The 18,096-nt window shown below is 45.2% G+C and overlaps 1 protein-coding gene across 1 annotated transcript in view; it reads right to left on the bottom strand.

The window, feature by feature from the left end:
- The window catches only part of LOC126295492 (proteasome subunit beta type-6-like), a 43,995-nt gene that overhangs the window by 9,691 nt on the left and 16,208 nt on the right, over positions 1 to 18,096 (bottom strand). The window contains exons 3-4 of the mRNA XM_049988054.1: positions 16,740 to 16,869; positions 7,594 to 7,738 (exon numbers count right to left, since the gene is read on the bottom strand). Of these exons, the coding sequence (XP_049844011.1) occupies positions 7,594 to 7,738; positions 16,740 to 16,869 (275 nt within the window). The remainder of the gene's footprint in view (positions 1 to 7,593; positions 7,739 to 16,739; positions 16,870 to 18,096) is intronic.

Raw genomic sequence — 18,096 nt, 5'->3', positions numbered from 1 at the left:
ACCTCCTCCCTCGCAATTTCATCCACCTCCACAGGTTGTGCTGTAGTGTTTGGGCGGAGAGCACACTGAATATGCCACTGAGTATCCATTTTTTCGAAATACAGTTCTCAGATGTTACAATTCCTGGGGTAGACTCTCTGCGTCAGAGATAGGGCACGCACTATGTACTAGAGTTTTAAGTACCTCATTTCTCTGTGAAGGGTGGTGGCAGCTGTCTGCGTGCAAATACAGATCAGTGTGCGTTGTCTTCCGATACACCCCATGACCAAGGGTTCCATCAGCACTTGCCCTGCCTCTTGACCGAGACGTCAAGGAAAGGTAATTTACCCTCCGTTTCAGTCTTCATAGTGAATTTGATGTTGGGGGTGTATGGAGTTTAGATGTGTAAGGAAGTCAAGGAGTTTATCCATACCACGTGGTCAGATTACGAACGTGTCATCCACGTAAGGGAAAAAGCAAGTAAGTTTTCATTCGGGCGACGACAGGGCTTCCTCCTCAATGTTCCCCATGTACAAATTCGCTACCACTGGTGAGAGTGGGCTACCCATGGCGACTCTCCGTTTGTTCGTAGAATTCTCCATTAAAAAGAAAATACATGGAAGTCAAGACATGCCTAAAAAGTTCAGTGGTCTTCTCGTCAAACTTCTGACTAATCAATTCTAGTAAACAAGGAAACGACTTTAAACTCACTATGATATCTCACTCATCCAACCTGAAGCTATCAAGACGTTTAACAAAATCCACAGAATTACGGATGTGATGAGGGTATTTACCCACATAAGGACTTAATATTCCCGTCATGTATTTGGCCAACAAATATGTAGGTGCCCTGATGTTGCTGACAATGGGGCGTAATGGTACCTCCTCTTTGTGAACCTTCAGGAGTCCATGTAGTCTAGGCGGTACCGGACCTTGGGATAACAATTTCTTAGCATCACCCTGCGGTAAATCTGCGTCCTTGAGAAGCAATCTCGTCTTGTTCTCCACCTTTTTGTAGCATTGTTAGAGAGGCCTTCGAAATTCGCACCAATAATGACCTCATAAACCGTGACTGTGGCTATAATCTTAGCAAGGCTTGGGAACCAGCGATTGGGTTAATCAAGAGTAAATCGAGCAAACATATAGTTGTGACGACCACGGCGGATAGAGCCATCACACCGACATCATCTCAGACGCTGTCTCCATCTGTTCCACCGCGTGACCGTGGTGCGGACGGTATTTAAATCGGCCGCCGCCGCGAGCGAACCCAGTTCCCCCTGAGCAGCTATAGCGTACGGATCTCCGTACCGGCACGTTCACAGGAACTCAGTCCGTCAGTTCACCTGATTATGGCGACATCTATGATCGCTGAAATATTGTGCCTGTTTGACACTGTAGACCGGTAGTACACCCGTGGATATTTTGAATATCAAATACACCGGGAGAAACTCAAGAATCACACTTTTGTGTGTGTGTTTGCCGCCCCTACTTGGTGAGTAGATTTTTATCTATCCATTTACATTATATTGTCAATAACTGACTATTTTCGTTGGTATGATGACAGTATCTTCATACCTTTTCTGTTTTTTTTTTTTGACATTTCAATTCCAGCTTACTACCATAAGCCAGTACTACAGAAGGATTCATAAATCTCACAATCATACCTGTAAATAAGTTATTTAGCATGTTATGAAGTCTGAATTACTGGCTCTTCTCTCTGAAGGAATACATTTGTTCTGTTAAAACGCAGAAAGGTGTTGGACCAGAAAAGAAAATATAGCTCAGTTACTGGCTCATTTAGAATAGTGAAAGTTTTTTTACATTTTTCCTTAAGCTTCCTCAATGAAAAAATTTTGAAAGCGGTCCCACTGTTCAATTATTCTTTCTATTGATTGAAGCAAGAGTGTTAGCCTGAACAAAATGACTTCAGTATCTTATCGGGTTTAGTGCCATATATATTTGACAAAGTTTGAAATTAGATTGTCTTTTTGAACTCTGATGGAGAAAGTAGAAAATGTCCATTACAAATTCTTCAGCATTTTTTCATGAAGCTAAATGAAGCAGGTGGCAGGAATAACACTGAATTCCTATGTGCGGTTGGACTTTTCAAAAACAAGCAACTCCTTTCATATGTCCCATCACCATTATATCTGTATTATCAACTGCTTCACCAGGGAATTCCTTTTATTAGCAGTTCGCTACTCGAAAGATTAAAAATTGCTTCCCCAGTATTTAAACTTTATTCCAGCAACAATAGTATTGTAGACTGCACCTTTCCCTGTTTATCCAATTGTTGTTACTTAGAGTTTCACATCTTTAATGCTTGTACTGCTATCAGTTGCAAGAGGAAAGGGGTTTATTTCTTTGTAAGTATTATACTACATCATTCTATGTTCCAGTTGACAAAGCATTTAGAACTGCATTTGTTTCAGTTCTTCCACAACTGAATTTTTTAGCAATCTGGACCAGGAAACTTTTTTGAACAGTCGTGGAGTATAATATACATGGGTAATTGGCAGGCCACAAAAAGAATAAATGAACTACAAAGCATATCAGCATTGGTGACGAAGTCTTCCTCATGAGTTTTTGTTCCAAATGACAGTGACGCATTTGAAGACTTGACGTTTTTAAGCCTACACGTAATTTTAGACAGAACGCAGTAGTCATCACGACTGGCATGCTTTATAGAAATGTGTCATGAAAATGCTGTACAAAACACATGTTGGTCCGATTTCTTTGATTTTTACCAAACATGGCCATTCTTAGCTATACCGTTTCCAAAATTTCTGTCCAGTTCCATATTTCTTCATTACAATGCCATTAACTGTACTAACACTTTGGTGTTCCACAATATTACTGTCCGAATTCTGTGCAGCATTTATCTCACTTTCACTTGGTATATCTTTCACACTGTTTAACTTTGCATGATTTTTTGTCAGGCTTTTCTTTAGGGACACTTAACAGCTGCTGAAGAAACAAGAGTCCAATTCCTCGCAATTTTAACGAATGACGACAACTTTCCTTAGCTGCTAACACATTGTTTTTGAATTCTAAATGGACAAATATTACCACCAAACACAATGTAAAAATTAACGGAAATATCAGTGGTCTATAGACAATGTAGTCCTGGCGTATTTCCGTGCATGCCCACTAGACCGAAATACCCTGATCACTGGAAATACTGTGTGAAACTCTAAAGGGCCTAATTTTTTGTAGTCACTCATTCAAATTAAAAATTTCAGAGCACTTGGGACTCCTATTTATTAATTAACTGTTTTTGTTATTTATTACATAATTTTTGTTCTCTTATGTAGCGATCAGTGAACTACGTTCTGGACGCACGTGCACATTATCACCGCTTAGGAGTCGTGCGCAGATTTGCAGTCGGTTACAACATCTGCACGATGATGACTTGTCAACCAATTTTCTTAGTTCCACCACTAGCAGGAGAAAGCTTCACCCACTTCATACGTAAGTCTCCCTGTACTGTGTCCCCGAACGGGGGCTCTCGCCACAGGCACCACCCAGCCTCGGCAACGGCTACCCGGCAAGTAATCGGTCGCTCGGAGTCCCCGTGCCCAGGTCACGGAGGGTAGGTACCGCTCAGCAGACGCGGGGAGCTATCAGCTCGGGCACCGACAGTGCGATCTCCGTGTGCAGGTACTTAGCAGCTCATCCAAGACGGGCCGGCTATCGTGCGGGGTTTTGGGTGTTCTACCTTATCGGAAAGGAAGGTGGGAAGGCACAGAGCTGGAATAGACACCACACTGGGTGATCCCTTCCCTGCACAATCTCCACTTCTGAAAACATTGGAAACGTGCTACCAGATCAAACCCAAAAATTGGGACCATGTATTTGTTAATGAGAAGGTGTAGAAAGCACTGGAAATGAAATAGAAAACCGGCGTCCTAAATCGTGTAACAGGTCCGAGGGGGGTCTACACCGGGAAGACAGTACTACGGAAAGGCAGAGGGGGGCGAGAGAGGCTCGCAGCACAGAAAGGGAAGTAGTGCCGCAAAGGTAGCCGAGCACGTACTCGCAAAAGAGTGGAGACCCGTGGGTGCAACTAATTGATCAAAATAATCTTATGAAAAAGAATTTAGTACAATTTTGGATTACATTTTATCCCTATCACCCACTTTAAACACCTATTTTCACCAACATATTGAGGGCAGACTGAAGGCACCACGAAGTATAACTGTGCGAGTGAGCTTTCCATTTGAAATGAGATTCGAGTCTTCTTTGAACTGTTAAGCAACTGTGTAAAAGAAACCACATAATCATTTTGGTTGTCAAGTATGATCTCAGCCCATGCTAACTACTACTGTTTCCCCTACGATGCAGACTACAGCTAACGGCAACCACCAACAGTGATGCACCCTTTCTGCACAGCATTACTGTTTCGCAAAACATTCAGCTGCGTGAATCTCTGGCTTTACCCAGCTTTCAGTACCTACAATGACTTCTGCTTCAGTGCTTTCTTTTAGCACCTGGAGCTCTGTTCTTTTCCAACAACTACAATGCTTATCTCAGCAATTAATGTGGTGTTGCCTAGACACAATACAATCTCACAAGTCATTCTGGAAGGCAGATTTTACACATAATAATCATCAGAAAGTGTCGAAGAACACAGCCCTCGAGAACTCCTTTTGTAACAGGAACAGGATCTGATCTACGGTTATTTACACACACTGTTTTCTACTGCTTACGCACGATTGCAGGAGGAGGCCATTATCCCATACTCCACAGGTTTTACTATAGTCATGTTGGTAGGATACTGTGGGACACTGCATACACAAGATAGAGAATTGTGAAAGGAATATTCACTCTTTAACTTTGTGCATAGACTGGAAGTAACTGCAACCATTTGTGATTACCTGTCGATTGGCTTTACAATGAACTAAAATTGGTCAGGACATTATCTGTATTCTCAATTAAAAATAAAATTCATTGTCTAAGCTAAAATGACATTTTTAAAGCACAAAGAATGTTCTCTCCACCCTGTTGCAGAAGAGTATCCAAACAATTGCGACACAACTGTTCGGTCGAGTGAACGGGTCCACCAAAACACAGCCTCGTAAGTACGGCACTACTGAGATACCAGCTCAAAATGTAGTGACTGCCAGACAACTGTGTCTCTTGCCTGAGCATACCACAGAGAGGGCAGAGGGGAGGGGGGCAGTTTCAGGTCTGTCTGAAAACCAAAGTAGTTAGAAAATACAGAAAGGCAAATTTCCATATACAGCAAGTGATGGCTCTCATCAGCACCAAACACAGTCAAGGGGCACCTAGAAGAGATGCTTATAGTAGTAAAGGAGTTTTGCTATTTGGGGAGCAAAGTAACTGGTGATGGTCGAAGTAGAGAGGATATAAAATGCAGACTGGCAATGGCAAGGAAAGTGTTTCTGAAGAAGAGAAATTTATTAACATTGAGTATAGATTTAAGTGTCAGGAAGTCGTTTTTGAAAGTGTTTGTATGGAGTGTAGCCATGTATGGAAGTGAAACATGGACGATAACTAGTTTGGACATGAAGAGAATACAAGCTTTCGAAATGTGGTGCTACAGAAGAATGCTGAAGATTAGATGGGTAGATCACATAACTGATGAGGAGGTATTGAATAGATTCGGGGAGAAGAGTAGTTTGTGGCACAACTTGACTAAAAAGAAGGAATCGGTTGGTAGGACATGTTGTGAGGCAACAAGGGATCACCAATTTAGTATTGGAGGGCAGGGCAGTGTGGAGGGTAAAAATCGTAGAGGGAGACCAATAGATGAATACACTAAGCAGATTCAGAAGGATGTAGGTTGCAATAAGTACTGGGAGATGAAGAAGCTTGCACAGGATAGAGTAGTCCGGAGAGCCGCATCAAACCAGTCTCAGGACTGAAGATGACAACAACAACAAAGGATACTCTTAGCACGAGAGTCAAAGGCCTGAATAAGACACATTGCAATCCGACAACTTCTACAACGAAGGCTAATTCTAAACGTTAGATAAAGCAAAAGTTCAACTGCTGGAACAACAGATATGAGTGCCAGAGTTCATGCAGTGCAAGTAAACGGAGGTAGCAGTCACTGGCAGCACTGTAAAGTACAAACATCGTGAGCAGCACTCCACGTGAGAAAACAGACTTAAAACTGAGCTTACCCACGGCGGGCGACGACTGTTGCAGAGTCGGCACCCTGGCAGTTTGACTGGGAACTTCTTTTGAATATGAAAATCTGTAGTTTTTGAAGGACTGTGGCGGCACACGGTTCCTCCGTACCTGTTGTCGGCCGGGCAGTTAACTCACACTTCACAGGCATTGGCCAATCAGAAGTGTGGTTACAGGATGCCTTTGGTCAACCACATTTGGCTCCCTCCCCTTCTTTTACTCTATACGTAGGGATGTGCCTACCCTTTACGTTAACAGATTCCTAATTTGGTAGCAAAAGTGTTCAGCAGAATCACTACGCCCCCCCCCCCCCCCCCCCCTCCAAGAAGGATGGACGGGAACTACTCTCTCGAGTGTCGTGGTCAGCACTACTCTTCCAGTGTGCGCGCGCACACAACCCCAGGGAATCACAAGGCGTCACGTTCCTGTGAAGTTGTGCCGGTTCGTGAGTGGGCAACCTGTGGGCGCAATTATATCCAGCATCGAAGACATCTGACTGATCTAAATGCAAATCTGAATCCCTTTATTTGTTGCGTTACACTTAAATTACTGAAAATATTTAACAAAATTCTCTTAGCTCATTACAAACAACAGATTTTGTTAATAATCATTACTCATCACAGCAGTCTATGAGCTTTCGTATTAATGGCGTCATACTTGCAACTGCCACATTAGTATTCTCACTCTCTTCCTGTGATTGATTACTGAATTCACTGACTTCTCTACACCTGGATCAGAATAACACCGATTGACAGACACGGAAAGGGTCACTGTTGTCGTACAGTCGTCACATGTGTACTCGATACAGCTGCGGCAGAAACAGCCATTTATTTCAGTACTGAATTCTTTCGTACATTTTCCACTAATCGGCAGTGGGATTGTAACGGCCTTATCACCATTAGCCACAAACATTCTTTTGCATATTATATAAAAAATAAGTACACAGAAAGGAAGCACACGACGGCAACAGTCGTGTCAGGGACCCAACTGGCACGCCACAGAGCGAAACGGCAACAGCAAACAAAACAGCTAAGCTCATTCACCGGTCAGTTGTTGCTACGATATGGTCTTCTGTAAAAAAGTAACTGTCTGCCACTTTATTATTCTGATCCGTGTACAACACGTGCAACTGATATTTGTAACTGTTGTTGCACCACACAATGCCCACACCTATCTTCAAATGAGAACACTGCATATTTAGTCCTCTGCTCACGATATCATATCCCTACTTTTATGTGAGGATCAGTCTGTGACCCACTATGTGAACCTTAGTTTATTATTAGTTGTGTCAAGCGAAATGGCCCATCTGCAGGAATCTGACAGACACTTGGCAAGTTTGGATCTCTACAGAATCGGGATAAAGCGGACAGTACGCTCGACCCTGCCCCTAGTGCACCGGACAGATTACGCTGCAGTCTCCGAAAGACACCGCCGAGACGGCAGGGGCAGGTTACTTACTGTTGGTGACGAACTGCAGACACTCTTGGCGGGTCATGCCCAGCTTGAAGTTCGCATCCACATAGCCGTACACGTAGGTGCTGCCCGAGCCGCCGATGGTCACCGGCATGCGGACACACATACCGCCGATCGGGACGGAGTACACCTGCGGACAGACAGAGGGGAGCAAGTGCGAGATTTCATTCAGCTGAGCATTTCGTCGTCAAAAAACGCAGAGCCAATTTTAGGTCTCACCGTCGAGACTATGAACTCTTTAATAGGGGACATTCGAAAAGTGGTGAATCGTTATGCAAAATGTTTCTTTTTTGCAGCACACAGATCTTTGCTAGATAATATATAAATGTGTGTTTGCAGCAAAAGAAAAGCCTCGTACCATTGTAATTTTCCACTGTCCGATACTCCTTTCTGTTACGATACCACACGATTTTCACTTTCTTTTGAAACTTGACAGCTGTTTCTAAGTTTGCACAGAAGCATGATCTTGCTGACGTCTCTGAAGGTCAACCGTAAAATCATCACGTATTCCACCTTTAGTGGAACTCTCCAGCTGTTTGTACGCAGATTTTTGGATACCATCATCACCATCACTTACAGTTTTCTGTAGTATATTTAGATTCTTCTTTAGTCTCAGTAATAATAGCTACATTCTAGAATGTTTTAATCTGCCAGGAAGTTTCATATCAGCGCACACGCTGCTGCAGAGTGAAAATTTCATTCTCGAAACAACCTTAAGACTGTGGGTAAGCCATGTCTCCGCAATATTATTTCTTCCAGGAATGCTAGTTGTGCAAGGTTCGCAGGAGAGCTTCTGTGAAGTCTGGAAGGTAGGAGTCGAGGTCCTAGAGGAATTAAAGCTGTGAGGACGGGGCGTGAGTCGTGCTCGGGTAGCTCAGTCGGTAGAGCACTTGTCCGCGAAAGGCAAAGGTCCCGAGTTCGAGTCTCGGTCCGGCACACAGTTATAATCTGGCAGAAAGTGTCAATAGCTACACTGACAGCATAGATTTTGCAACCACAATTTCCGACAGTTTCAGATCTGTCTCAAAGTAAGTTAAACAGTGGAGAGTTTACTTTTGATGTCATTTGTAAGCCTGGCAGATTAGCTCTCCAGTCTTCCCGTCTACTCCAAAGTCTCAGAGTGTGTGTCGACAGTGTTGTACGCCGTCTTACACAGTGAGACACAGCTACCGACCTCTAGAAGAGGCTGTCAGAAATGATGCAGGGATCTAATTGACAAGCTGTTAAAAAATTAGAAGCCCAATTTAGGCCTAAACACTGTATTTCAGAAACTTTCTGACCCTGAACAAAAAAAATTGCCAGGAATAAAAACAATACGAGTGAAGAAATATCAGGTTCAGCAGAAAAGAGAGTAAGGCTTAATTTAGCAAATATCAAGGGTGCTTTAAAAATATTTCTGTAATTTTCAAATACTACAAAATCAACACACATATATCTCACAAATTACTGAATGATTCAAATGGCTCTGAGCACTATGCGACTTAACTTCTTAAGTCATCAGTCGCCTAGAACTTAGAACTAATTAAACCTAACTAACCTAAGGACATCACACACATCCATGCCCGAGGCAGGATTCGAAACTGCGACCGTAGCGGTCGCACGGTTCAAAACTGTAGCGCCCAGAACCGCACGGCCACTCCGGCCGGCTCACAAATTATTAATGAAAATAAAACATAGAAACAAAATCCACTTAAATTATTAATGTGAGGCCAGTCCTCAGTGTTTTACATAATTTTCAGGTTTAAATTACATATTTACCTAGACTAATTTTTGTTGCACATGACATCAACTTATACTCTACTACAGTCTTGATGACAATTCCGTAAGCTGTAAGGCCTCCAGAAATTCCTCCCTTGCTGCCTGCCATCATTGTTCCGCACTATACTGCATCAATGTGAGACAACCACGAGGTTGTAAGAACAACTTTTACCAGAGGGCCACATTACAATCGCGATGGGAAATGGGCCTGTGGCTCACAAACCACCTGCTGTAATGGAGGCTACCGAGGTTGGCAAGCCCACGAGATGACACAAAACTGTTAACACAATCTGATGCACTCAATCATTTTTTGCGCAACTACAGCGAAGTGGCTCCTTTCATTTCTTTCTAGTAACTAACAATTCGACACCAATGTAGTTTGAGAATACCCTGGGACTTACCCGACTGTTTCAAAAAATTCTATTGTCGGGATAATGCCCAACAATGGAAAATCTAGGATAGAATGTAAAAGTACTATGAAAAGGATAGTTGCTACTCACCATACAGCACAGATTGCTGAGTCGCAGATAGGCACAACAAAAAGGCCATCAGAAAAATTAGCTTTCTGGAAACAAGGCCTTTGTTGGACCAAGGCGCAGAGAGGTTGGGGCAGCTAGGTGTAGTCGGGACGTTTGATGGAGGGCAGGTGGTGCGTTGGTGGAACAGAGGACTTTAGTGCTGGAAGGGGCTAGAGAGTAAGGACAAAGGGTAATGATGGTTGAGCCAAGAGCGTTACAGAAACACCTGCACAACTCGAGAACTCTGAAAAACTGGCATCTGTGGGAACGATCCAGAATGGCACAGTACATGAAGCAGTCATCGAAATGAAGAATGTCGTGTCGGGCAGTGTGTTCAGCTGTTTTCGCTAACAGTTTGTCTGCGGCCACTCGTGTGGACGGACAGCTTGTCAGTTGTAGTGCCCATGTAGAATGCAGCACAGAGGTTGCAGCTCAGCTCGTAGATCACACCACTGGTTCACAGGTAGCCCTGTCATTGATGGGATGGGTGATGCTAGTGACCTGAATGGAGTAGGTAGTGGTAGGAGGAAGTACAGGCCAGTCTTGCGGCTACGTCTATTAGAGGGATACGAGCCACAAGACGAGGGGTCGGGTGCAGGGGTCAAGTACGGACAGAATATTGTGTAGGTTCCGTGGGCGGCGGGTATAACTATGGAATGAGTGGGAAGGATACTGGGTAGGAAATTTCTCATTTCAGGGCACAATGAGAGGTAGTTGAAACCCTGGTGGAGAATGTGATTCAGCTGCACCAGCCATGGGCGCTACCGAGTGACGAGGGGAATGCTCCACTGTGGCCAGACAATGGCAGTGGGTGGCTGGAGAGAGAAGGCTAGAGAGAATCAGTTTTCAAATTTAGGGAGATGTTTTTAATGTGACAACAGGGTGGCTGGTTCACCCAAGTTTTTTTCCAAGTGGTCAGCCAGTCACATTTCCCTGTGCCTTTCTTTTAGCTTGAAAATGGCTCTGGGCATTATGGGACTTAACATCTCAGGTCCTCAGTCCCCTAGAACTACTTAAACCTAACGAACTCTTCACACATCCATGCCCGAGTCAGGAGACACGCACACGCACACGCACACGCACACGATCCGATTTCTTACAAGGCTGGGAGGGTAATTACAGTCTGCGAAGACTGTACCGAGACTGTAGGTGCCTTCCTCTGTCCATATCAAACCTACCATCCACCAGCAATACCTCCACTTCCAATAGGTGTCACCCATTCCATACCAAAAAGCCCCTTCCCTACATCCTATCCACCCGCAGCCACCTTATCTGTAGTGATGGGCAGTCTCTCGGCCAACTGGTCGGAAAATAAAAAGCAGTCCAATAAAATGTGGTGCCCAGTGACCTGTAGACCACAATCACTACACATCGGCTGGTCCTCTTGCGGAGTAAGGAGCTATGCATCATGGGACTGTGGCTTATGTGAAGACGAGTAAGAAGAACCTTGTCACGTCAATGTGGCCAGACAGAGGCACACCACAGCCGAATTGTGAGCTTTACTACGTGGAGCTTATTGGTGGCCACTTCCAGCCACTCTTCTTCCCATCGGTGTATGCCTGTACCTGAAAAGCAGGTAAATGCCTCCTCAGCTGCTAGATCTGCCCTTTCATTTCCCACAATATTCGTGTGCCCCAGTAACAAGCACAAGACACCACCTTCCCCAAGAGTCGCAGCTGGAGGAGGGCAACCTGGATATTCTGGATTACTTTATTTGGTGGGTACAGATGTTCAAGAGAGTGGAGAATCTAAACAGACAAATTTAGCACTGGAAGAATGTCTTACCTGCTGCAATGTCCAGAAGATCGCATAGAATTCTGCATCGAAAACAGTAAAGTCACGAGGCAGTCAGACCTCGAGGACACAATCTGGAAAAACGACAGCAACGAAAGGAGCCCTCCCTGCTTAGACCCCATCTGTAAAGACAGCTACATAGTTGTGGTGCTCAAACAAAATGTTAGAAAAATATTGAATTACAAACAGAAGCAGGACTGCAATCTCTCCTCTACTGCACTAAATCTAAATTTACGCTGGGCCTCTGTAGTAACCGGGGCGGAAGACGGTTAAAACCCTGGCTCATAGACGGTCGGAGAAAAGGCAATCCAGAGGTGAGCGAACAACAGAACGGTATGCGGAGAGGAGCTGCGAGAAACAGACACGCCCAACACACTGTGAGGAGTTTCCATCAGATTGTTAGTGGCAGTTCTTCTGCCTCAGCACAGAGACTGGGTTTGGGAACGGTCCTATAAGCACCTGTGGCCAGCCAAATCCTTTCACGGTCGACAGTGCCAACAATCTTCAAATACGAAGTCCCGATCAATCCACACACACCACGCACCCGTAGTCCACCTGTGAAAGCCCTACAAAACTGCAGCAGACGTGCGTGTCTGCTCCCCGAGACCTGTGCCTAAGGCACTTTAAGATATTCACTGCCTTTAGGACTCTGGCCTCAAGTATGGCCACCACAATTTTGAGTCAAATGAGGCTCAGAAACTTCACAGAGTCACTAAAATGTAGGATGGTGTCCCTCATAAGCAATACAGGTAAATTAAAAATGTAACTAGAATCATCCCATTAACCTTCACACTGTAAGTTGCGACTGATGGCTCACTATTGCAACACCACAGAAGGAAAAGAAACAGAAAAATCTTCCACAAATAAGGAGCACTGTACAGGACTCATTGTCGACTATGGCTATGGCAAAGAGGGTAACAGAACTCTGCCCTGAGTGAGACCATTCTCCCGCTCAAAGCGATAGGACAGCCACCTAGACGGGAAAGACCACACGAAAATTGGGAGATGGCTGCTAAAACCTCATTGATGCAGTTTTGCAAGAATACAGTGTCTTCAAGTAGTATCTTACATCTTGCATGTAGCTAAGAATATGCCAATACAGTGACATTTACATAAAAAAAGCACGATACGACAGTGGACCGAAATCTCTGGAATCCAACTGAGTGGCTAAGGAGTTGCCCGGTCTCTAATATCCCAACCAGACGACAGTCAACCGTTCATTCCAAGATCTTTCCGACGCAGCTCGTTAAGGCGATACTACGGTAACTACCCTGACATACGCGGACCTTTTCCGGTTTGAGGGGAAAGTATCAGATGTGCCTGGCTCCAGATGTTGAAGTTAACTTTCTATCATTAGATTAAAAGATTAGAGAAGGATTTCCTTTGATGCTGTTTGCAAATGAAGCATGCAGTACTGGATTTGGTCGTGATCAGGTGCAGTATCACGAGTCTCCCACTTGGAGAAAGGGTGGTTTGTTGAATCTTAAGTACAGTTTTCCTCTCTCTACAGTTGCATTGTAACAACACAATACTGAATCCTGGATAACATTGGCAACAATTTGTGCAAAATTATCTGCCAGAGTCTGAGCAATGTCTCTGGGCACAGTTTGGAGACATCCCTGTTTCAGAACTACTGCTATTGGTAAATGTCTGCATTTACCATAAATCATCCCGATGGCTTCCCATACTTTTCTAGAATAAGTGAAACAATTGATAGAGTCCAGGAACACTCGTCACGATGTTTTCTCGCTCTCCTCAATTACTCGCGAGCCTCGGCGCTCGTGAATCTAAAGGCTAGGAGATTTTCTGCTGTATGGCAGCATTTAAATTGATCCATCACTTTTCGGGCTTGCAGCTGGATCACATTGACATCTTGGCATGATATTTCGGCTAACAAACATGCAGCCATCTTCAGGTGAGTACGAGACTGAAGATTACTGGTGCGCGTCATTCTATATATATCGAAAATTGGCGTGGCGGTGTCTGCGCAGTGGAGAAGGCTAATACCGCGCCCCCTATCTAATTTGGCGCACTCTGCAGCAGAAGCGGGCCGTGCATGCTTAGTGGTGTACCTACATTCGCGCTATCTGTCGTAAATCGCCTTCGCGCAGCTGAGGCGCGGTAATCGAAAGTAAAAATCAATTTTCGTCAGCCATCGCACTAGATGCAGACCAATGTCTCTGAAGCGATTAAAGAAATTACAGGATCCCATGCTTTATCCAACTTAAAGATACACAGCATTTAAATTGTTGCAGTCACATGCCTGTCCTGGATGGCCGAATGGCACTCTTCTGTCCACCAAGTTACAGGTCACCTCCCAAGATGATGTAAGGACTTCAGCACGGATAACTCAGCAGTACGACGGACCACTAACACGATGTGGTCCACCCGTTCCTGGACACTGCTGCAATGTTCGAACGTGGCCAGCTGGATGAACAGCTCCCAGTTAGCCCTAGTGACCACCCACGTTAGTGGCTTCTCTTTCAGGTAGTGCTCCATCCAGTAGGTGAATGTGGGGTGGGAAGTTGTCACCAGAACGAAGGACTTCGACGACCTCCCACCGAACGGCACCTGCGAGGGCCGGAGAGCGAGAAGAGAGGTCGACGGCCGAGAACGACCCGGTAGCGGAGCACAAACGAGAGTACCCGTCTCGACGCACGGCTCTCCAGTCGTCACGAGTCTCTCCCAAACAAGAACGTCGGGTATAGCCCCACAGCATAGGGGCGTCAGTGGCTTCAACACGTGTTTCTCATAAACACAGGCATACGGGGCATTCCCGCACTAGCGGCTTCAGTCTCTCTCCGTGTTTCCAGAACCAATTAATGTACCACTGTAATACGGGAGCTAACTATCAGGGAGGCTGCACTTTCACTCTGTATTTCCACTGGGGAGGGATGCTCTTAACAAGCAGAGGCTCAGACTCGGGGTGAGAACACTGCCCCGTCAGTCGTCTAGCTCTGTCAGTTTTACCGAAGAGTTGAGAGACACATCAGACAGTACGACACCAATGTCGTGGTCCGTTTAGTTTCAGATTCTGTCGGCGAGAGGCCCTCGGCATTCGATTTTTTGCCCCAGGTAGGTTTCGGGACAATAACCACAGCAGCGGTAGTGTCAGTGCTCGACACTGCTGAACCGGACCAAACCTCAGGGAAAGCAGGAAGATCCAAAAACTAGCGACCACAGACTACTCTGACGTTTTGGAAGGAACTCCAGGCTGTCAAGTAACTGCAGGAGCACAAGAACACTAACAAATGCAGGTACTATTGCTAGGACTAGCTACCTCCGCAGCATTGCTTTTCTGTACTAGCTGTTTAACAACTGGAGCAAAGGAGGTAGTGAATGTCTGGGGCCGAACGGTCTTTTAAATCGTCTCGACCTCACCGAGGGAATATGTGGTTTTTAATCTCCCCTATCTTCCATTCTTCAGTCAAGACGCAGCAGTTAGTCCCAGCGCAATTCACACACTTTGCAGGAGACGAACATTTGACTCCTTCGTGGTCAGCCTTACCACATTTGCCACAAGTGGCCTTTCCCTCGCATACGAGAGTGGTGCCCAAATTGCTGGGATTTAGAACACTGCACTGGGTCAAGGAGGTAGGACCGCACGTTTAAGCGAAGAAAACCCACCTTAGTATGTCCCAGAAGTTATGTGCTATTAAGAGTAAGGCTGAACGAGTCAGATTGAACCAGACTGCCTTCCACAATATTCTGCACATCTACAATGCCTTCTTAGGCACATTTAACTTTCGGGTCTTCATTGGGGATATTCACCAGGTCTCTGCAAGCCACAAAAGCTTCAATGTAGTTTAATGGGGTGTGGAGCTAAATCTCAATGGCATAGTCCCATAGGTTTTGGCTTTCTGCAGGTACTCTGTTTCCACCAACAGTGTCCCGTTTCATATGTGCTAAAGTACCTGCAAGCCCCTCTAAACACTTTTGTTCGAAACTTTCCTCTGGCCAGCAGCACACACTCTGTTACTAAACTCTCTAGACTCCCGAGTCCAGAAGACTGACTACAGAGGCCCTCTTATCTGACTGGGTGTTAGTACCTACCAGTGGCCCACCCATTCCACTGGGAGGTGGAGGACAAAACTTTCAAGTATCCAACTCAGTTCTGCAAGCACCTAGGGAAATGAAAGTCCACATAGACAGAGCCCGCCTGCCTAGGTAAGCCTCATACAACTGATGTGCAGCACGTTCCCCGAAGGTTGCATTCTAACAACTGATCCACCTGCTCATCGTGCAGCACACCTTCAGATTGAGGGTTTTTAATGCAGGTTTTTATCATTCTTGCGATGTAGGCAGTCAGAGTGAGAACCCTGTTCCCTGTGAGGCACAACATTCCATTGCCACACCGTACAGTGGTCGCCAAACCACTCCCACAGCTTACTGTGACGGGGGGACTGGTGGCGGCTACCCGTCCCTAGCTCGGGAACCACGAATTACCGTGACGTCAAGTCCAAAAATGTGGCAATAGTGCCAAAATTTGGTGCTAACTGATAAGATACAGCAGCTTCTGTAGTCACTAGGGTGTGTGTGGTCTTTCTAATGCAGTAGGTGTTCCACTGCACACTTCTAGTCCACGAAACTCATTTCCCCAGATCTTAAACAAGTGTGTATTACCTCCGAGAGTTAATCTCCTCATAACTTCAAAACCTCATCACTAATGCAGTCTTCACAAGAGCTTTGAAGAGGTTTGACAATATCTCATTTTTCATACTCTCGGATTCGACATCTCTTTTCAAAAGCCGAGTAATCGTCCACTATTCTGTAGTTCGTCAGTGTTTGTCTCTAAAATTCCATTTGCTGGACATAAATAATGACCTTGGCTGGCAACAATACAGGTTCCATCTGAAGGCCTGTTTAAAATAACTTAACTAGCGTTTACTAAACAACAGTAGCTACACTCACAAAATTAAAGTGTACACATTATATCCAGACGCAAGGTGCTGGGCGCCACCCCCCCGGCCGGCAATCTACCCCCTCCGCACGGCACGGACGGGAGCGACACTCTGCTCACCATGCCGGAGTACTCACTACTCAGCTCCGCTACAGACTCACCTGCCCACCGCGCCGCTTGTCCCAGCCGGCGACGATGACCCCTGCGACGAGCGAGTCCCGGTAGTTGTAGCACAGCTCGCGGAACACGTTGGCGGCCGTCTTCACCTGCGGAGGCTCGCCCATCTCCACCCTGCCGACACGTGGAGGATCGTCCGTTACGAGGCACACGTCCACATTTCACTGTTTTGGCATTAGCTTTATTTCATTACATTTACAGAAATGCGTTTCCTTCTCCGTTCCCTGTAGAGTTTACGAGAGTCCGACAACGCGGTACCATCTCTCAACCCGTGCAGAGTTTTTCTGTCCTGTGTCCCGTGACTTACCTCCCGACACACGGCAGCTGCTAGCAAACTTGTTTTAGTAACTAAACAAAATGAAATGTTAATGCAGCATTACTGTACTGCGGAATTACTTATTGTCTGACAGTCAAAGAACATTTTTACACGACTCATCCCACAACCACCAAGTTACTGTCGTATTGATGTCGACTGATTGAGAACTTTCGATAACAGTAACTAAAGGATTCCAACTTTAGTTATTATCGACATTCCACACAAATCAACGTTAATAGAACACAAATAAATTGAAATTTGAAAAGAATTTATTTAGAAACAATGGACTTCAGACAATAGTTTCAATTCTTGGGAACATTACATTATCTAACTGGAAACATACAAAACATATTTGCAGAGTAGTAGAATAACATCGAAAATTTCTGTCACAATGCACTGGGGGGAGATATGACATCATCCATGTGTCTAACAAGGGGAGGCCACAACATCTACATCTACATCTACATTTATACTCTGCAAGCCACCCAACGGTGTGTGGCGGAGGGCACTTTACGTGCCACTGTGATTACCTCTCTTTCCTGTTCCAGTCTCGTATGGTTCGCGGGAAGAACGACTGTCTGAAAGCCTCCATGCGCACTCTAATCTCTCTAATTTTACATTCGTGATCTCCATGGGAAGCAATATATTCGATACCTCATCCAAAAATGTACCCTCTCGAAACCTGGCGAGCAAGCTACACGGCGATGCAGAGCACCTCTCTTGCAGAGCTTGCCACTTGAGTTTCTCAAACATCTCCGTAATGCTATCACGGTTACCAAATACCCCTGTGACGAAAACGCGCCGCTCTTCTTTGGATCTTCTCTATCTCCTCCGTCAACCCGATCTGGTACGGATCCCACATTGATGAGCAATACTCAAGTATAGGTCGAACGAGTGTTTTGTAAGCCACCTCCTTTGTTGATGGACAACGTTTGGAATGCGGATTTATTGTGAGCTTCGTACACTCCTAGTACTCCACGAGGACAACAAAATGTAAGCAGTAGCACTTACTTCAAGTGTTACTG

This window comes from Schistocerca gregaria, chromosome 11 (genome assembly GCF_023897955.1).
Source record: "Schistocerca gregaria isolate iqSchGreg1 chromosome 11, iqSchGreg1.2, whole genome shotgun sequence".
NCBI lineage: Eukaryota > Metazoa > Arthropoda > Insecta > Orthoptera > Acrididae > Schistocerca > Schistocerca gregaria.
The sequence above is the reverse complement of the archived record's forward strand: the minus strand, read 5'-3'. Positions and strand labels throughout refer to the sequence as shown.